Source organism: Taudactylus pleione, unplaced genomic scaffold, assembly GCF_031769625.1.
Source record: "Taudactylus pleione unplaced genomic scaffold, aTauple2 ptg000240l, whole genome shotgun sequence".
NCBI lineage: Eukaryota > Metazoa > Chordata > Amphibia > Anura > Myobatrachidae > Taudactylus > Taudactylus pleione.
The window spans coordinates 214213-220212 of record NW_028284642.1 but is presented as its reverse complement, the minus strand read 5'-3'; the positions used below and the strand labels follow the sequence as shown (position 1 = coordinate 220212).

Genomic DNA, 6000 nt, shown 5'->3' with positions numbered 1-6000 from the left:
TACGTACCTTAGCAGATTATTTGGTGCCTGGTTCTGGTTACGTATCAGTTGGGGTTGGTGAATCTGTTTTGTTTTCTATTCCTGGCTACTAAATTCAGTGTCATTTAATGGTATTTAGTGTTTTTGGCTTTTATAACGATGAATGGCGCTGCGATGGCCGCCTGGCAGTGTCACATGACAGAGAGTTTTAGGGAGATAGATAAGTTACAAATTTGCGCCTTTCCATAAAGGTTCGTTCACCTTTCGCTATTGCAGTTATAGTTCCTCTATGCACAGCGGAGGCTACTGTCCTGCAGGGGTGTCCGTAACTCAGACATACTATATAGGAGCCACGTTCTAACTGTGCAGGTTACATTAGGGTACTGATGGTATATGAGGGGGGGGGAGTAGGGATCACTTAGCTGTAGTCACTCTGTGGGATCTGTAATCTGGCCAGCAGGGATCTATACTGAAGCAGAGATATAATGCTAAATTATAAAGGGAAGGAAAAAATATTATTCTCAAAGAAACAACATACAACTTAATGGACTAAGGGGCCTATGTAGGGGTCTATGTATCAAAGCTTGATGTGAAATATATATCACCAACCAATCCGCTCCAAGCTATCATTTCTTAATCACAGCCTGCAGAATGTAAGTTAGAAGCTGATTGGTAGGTGATATATATCTCACATCACGCTTTGATACATATGCCCCTAAATACAATAAATACTGGTGTTTCTGCCACATAAGTAAATTGTTGTACAATATAGCACCTAGATTACCTTAATGGATCACTTTGGGCCCCTCACTGCATTGGGACATATTATAGACTGTTATAGGATGACAGCTGGACTATGCCCGCTTTCCCTCCATAGCAGCCCATGCCACAACTGGCGGGGAGCATAGTGCCAATGTAAGTAATCGGGCAGCACAGATAGAGGAAGGCAGAGAGGGGCAGCCGTACCTCTGATCTGTTCTGTAGAGATGGCTGCTCCAACTAACATGGTAACCATAGAGTAGGGGGCAGAGCAGAACACAGCCCACCATAGAGATTGCTCTGTAGGGAATGCCGGGATTGGCATGTGGTAATGACTGGCAGACTGAGACGGCCGGTGTTAGCTGGCAGATCAGCGCCCCCTGCTGCCTGCTCTGTTATTGCTATTATCAGTCACTGTGTGATATGAGGAGCCCGTATTGTATATCGTGTGCAGTGTCACCAGCCGCATCCATTCGTAAGAGAATAAGAAATGTCTGGTAAGATACAAAACAGAATATCTCATTTGGCCATTTAGTAAGAAGGCTCTTAGTGACCGGCTGCGTAATATACTGTAACGTAATACAGCCAACTCGTGTGGCCAGCGTTACATATCTATAAACTGGCGTCTGCCGCGAGGAATGTCCGTCTGAAAACTGCGGCACATTGTTCATTAATTGCCTAAAAAAATCACCCTATAAAAAATGGATATTCCGTATTGTCATTTACTAATTGGCCAAAGATACTTCACTTATCCACCTAACCCCTATGCATCGGCTGCGCTAATACGCCATTGTTCTCTGCTACATGGAGTCAGAACCTCGGAGAGCGGTGTCCTTTTTAAAAGGCAGTTGTTTGTCCGGGCACAAGAGCTAGCACTTAGCTGTTGCTCAGCCGCCTCTGATTGTCTTGGTGTTCTCCATCTTCCTGGTTGGACGCGAGGTCCACTCTTTGTTCATCCATCCTCTTGGCCTGTACTCTCTGGATGAGACTGAAGAAGTCTTCGTCGGGCATGGTGGGTCCTCGTGGCGTGGAGTCTGGCGGGGCACATCTTTGGTCATCAATCCGGGAAGACTAGAAGTAAGAAGGAGGTCAGTTATTTCATCTAATAATCGATACTTCTATAGCCAGGGACATTGATAAAAACTGAATGAAGGAAATGATCAGACTAGTTACAAGCTGGTGACCATGGAGAGAAATGAGCAGCTCTTACACTACAACACTGCAGGACCGATGGCTGGGAGATCAGAGCAGGGGGCTGGAGGGGATCTGCCTGTCCTGATGAGCAGTGTCAGTCCAAAATAAAAGCTAAACAGCCTAATTACAGGGATGGCCACATCTTGATGGGATTATATACCGTTACTGTGCTGTGAGTCTGGGTACGCCTATTACAGATACAGCACAGTGATGGGATTATATACCGTTACTGTGCTGTGAGTCTGGGTACGCCTATTACAGATACATTGATGGGATTATATACCGTTACTGTGCTGTGAGTCTGGGTACGCCTATTACAGATACATTGATGGGATTATATACCGTTACTGTGCTGTGAGTCTGGGTACGCCTATTACAGATACATTGATGGGATTATATACCGTTACTGTGCTGTGAGTCTGGGTACGCCTATTACAGATACATTGATGGGATTATATACCGTTACTGTGCTGTGAGTCTGGGTACGCCTATTACTATATACTTAGCATATGAAGGGGGAATTTTCAACTCTGTTATGTTGGGTTGTGAAAAAGATACCTTGATATATTGGTTTACCCCAATTCTATTGTGAGTGGGCTACACCGTCATATGTGCATTGAAAAAAGATCCATGTCTCTAATTTATTGAATGAAATTACTACATATTGGTTTCCTTTCAGTATCTTTATTATCTATATCGACCAAGTGACCACCATTCATGGACTCATTTAATGAAGGAGACATAAGTCGTCGCCCTATAACCAGGACGTCACATCATTAAGGGACGTATTAGCTCTATATATGTATCATATATTGATTATTCGTGCCGTCGATTGTAGCAGAGAAAATATGGGAACAGACAGACACACCCACCCACCCACATACATACCGATAGATGGACACACATACCCCCCGACAGATGGACACACCCACAGACCCCCAACCCCACCACCCACATACAGTCACACACACAACCACCCACATACAGATGGACACACACTCAGACAAATGGACACACACACACACACCCACACCCCCACTCACATACATACAGACACACATACCCACAGACACACAAACACCCACCCACATACAGACACACACACCTCGCCCCCCCAGCCGCACACACCCACGGACAGACAGGCGCACACACACAGTCTACACATGTCCCTCTACGTTTCCCGATGAATCTTCAAAGTATGAACTTCTGCATCTCTGTTCGTGTCTGCTAAGCCTGGTTTATCGATGTCTCTCTGCAGTGACACAAAAGGCGCCAGTTTGGGCGCCATGCTTGTGCAGAGCCCGGTCAGAGTTTCCTCCTCCGCAAATTTCTGCCTTGTTCTGTCTAGTGTGATTCTCAGTGCTTACCCAGGAATAGTGAGGTAGCAGACGGTGAGGAACCCTCGCGATTTCGGCTGGCCGTTGCTACACGGACATGAGGTGGATGCGGCAGAAACTACACATCCAGGACAGCAGGAAGCCAGGGGAACCCGCCATTAGCCTGAGGCTCCCTTTCCTTTCTTCTCTGCTCTGTGAGGTGTGGACAGCTTACACACAGGGAACAGAGGGCCTGATTCAGAGCCGCTCGTTTGCACATCTGCACATGCGTATGGGTCGTAATGCACATGCGCCAACCAGTCAGTGCGATCGGAAATCGAGCGCTCGCCAAATAGCGAGTGCCTGCTAATTTGATGATTGCGGTAGGAAAATGCTACCACAAACACTGCGAGTAGTTCAGACGCCTTTCGATGTACTCGATTAATCTAATAAATAGCGGAGATGACGTATGATGCGAGCGGCGAGGGGGGCGTCTGTAAAAAAATAGCGAGCGCATGTTTCGTTCACTCGCTCAGACATAGAGACGTCAACACACCGCAAAGAGCAAGCGCTCAATTTAAATAGCCAGCCCCTTTTTCTGAACAAGCGAGCGCAAATAGCGTCCGGCTCTGAATCTTTATGTTGTGGAGAAATATAAGGGTGGTCTCGGCCTTTCTCCATAGAGAATCCCCCTTAAGCCCGTGTAAGTGCCAGCTTGTGCCTCATTGAAAAACATTTTTGCCTGAGAAAAATTATATATTTTTACATTTATGCAGACAATAATATTTGTATGTTAAATGGGGCCATATTATTAGAGGCATCAATTACATTACAAATGCTAGCATGGATGTGCTTCTATCATTCATTAATGTAATGTCCCCAATTAACATAAAACTATGATTTAATATATATATAATATTATGGTCTCTAATAAAATAAATGTAATAATCATGGCCCATCGATCTATTTATTATATTTGAATCCCCTCATTGGATATGGCCCACAGTATGTATTACTGTGTCACTAAATAATAATCAATTAGTCGCCGTAAATTACAGCAGCTAATTAGCTCGCTCGGGGCTATCCAATTAGCCCCAAAGTCGACATGACGACACTTATCAGGGTTTTTTTTTCGGGACCTGAGGTGTCCCAAAAACTAATCCACGGCAGCCTTAGAATCTCACCTTTTATTTTCTGCAAGTAGCTGACTCAGCGCATTTTACTTCCAGTGATTTCTATTTACAACATCAGGATTGCGAGTGGAGTGCGGTGTTTGAGCATAAACTTGTCGTACACTCGCCATCTTCAGCCGTTTGATCCTCGCCTGAAGCTGGTAAGTTTTTCTGAATGGGAAGCGATTCTAATCCGCAGCGAGTCTCTGAGTTGCTTTCGGTGCACTGCGTATACACAAGTCTCGCAGTTGGATTATCAGATTCCAGAAATCCAGTCGTTCCCTACACACAGGTTTGTCTGTCTGGGCTGCTGTTATACACTACTCGCAGGTTTGTCTCTCTGGGCTGCTGTTATACACTACTCGCAGGTTTGTCTCTGGGCTGCTGTTATACACTACTCGCAGGTTTGTCTGTCTGGGCTGCTGTCATACACTACTCGCAGGTTTGTCTCTCTGGGCTGCTGTTATACACTACTCGCAGGTTTGTCTCTCTGGGCTGCTGTCATACACTACTCGCAGGTTTGTCTCTCTGGGCTGCTGTTATACACTACTCGCAGGTTTGTCTCTCTGGGCTGAAATTATACAGCTGGTTTTGTGAGTAAAGTGTGTATTTCTGAATGACTGGCGTCATGGACACTGGACAGCTTTCCCAACACAGTCACAGGCAGTCCAGAGCAAACTCCTCTCTAACTTGCAGACCTTTTACCAGCACTTGATCAGACACCAGATCAATCTGGGGACTGAGAGATGATGGCCTCAGCAGGGACCATCCCCGTGCCATTTGGAACTGTGATGACTATGCTCTCCAATGCCGGGCTGCTTTTGTGCATCGCTGTCAGTTCTGGGGTCTGGGGTCTGTGGTCCCCGGAGGAAGCAAAACTTCTGATAAATGTTCTAGAATGAAGAATGGTCCTAATTGCTTTATTCCTGGGTAATCTTCTGTTTGGCTGAATGCATTATGGGATTTCCCATGACATTCCGCCACAGTGATGTCTATCAACCAGCTGGGAGGCATGAAACCAGTAATATCATGTGGCGGGCAGATATCGGCCACGGGGTAATAAAATAGTTACCTCAGCAGCCACATCCTCTGACCCCATCCCGCTACAACTTGTCCAGGTGGAGGGATCTCTGTCAGATGTTATCTCGTTGGCACCCCGGTGGTCCATGGAACTTTTATATCATTTACGTTTCCTCCGGTGAATACACATCCGTGTAACCACAGAAATGTAAGTCACGGCGCATAGACCACCTCAGACCGAAAGTCTGTTGTGAAATCTTCCTCACAAATGGGGCCTATTAACCCAAGGACTGTTTTGTCATTGTGCTTAAGGAAAAGGGGTCTTCTGCCAATATTGTCGTCACTATGCTCAGGACCAGTAGAGTGATCACAGGGTCTGTACAACTTTATGTAACTGGTGGGAGACATCTTCCCAGTTAGCTTTGAGAGAATAGGTTGGTTCCTCGGAGGGTCAGCTTTCTGCCCTCTGTTTTCTCCCATTCATAACTGAGGTGCAGACCCCGTGGGCTGTATTCAGTCCTTTTGAGAGGGAGGGATTACTAGAGTCACTATTTCATGTG

At 45.9% G+C, this 6000-nt stretch overlaps 1 protein-coding gene across 1 annotated transcript in view; it reads right to left on the bottom strand.

Moving 5' to 3' along the window:
• Nucleotides 1-219: 219 nt before the first annotated feature.
• Nucleotides 220-6000, bottom strand: part of GPSM1 (G protein signaling modulator 1) — a 209702-nt gene continuing 203921 nt past the window's right edge. Inside the window, exon 8 of the mRNA XM_088479542.1 lies at nt 220-1809. Coding sequence (XP_088335668.1) covers nt 1615-1809 — 195 coding nt within the window. The 3' untranslated portion in view covers nt 220-1614. The remainder of the gene's footprint in view (nt 1810-6000) is intronic.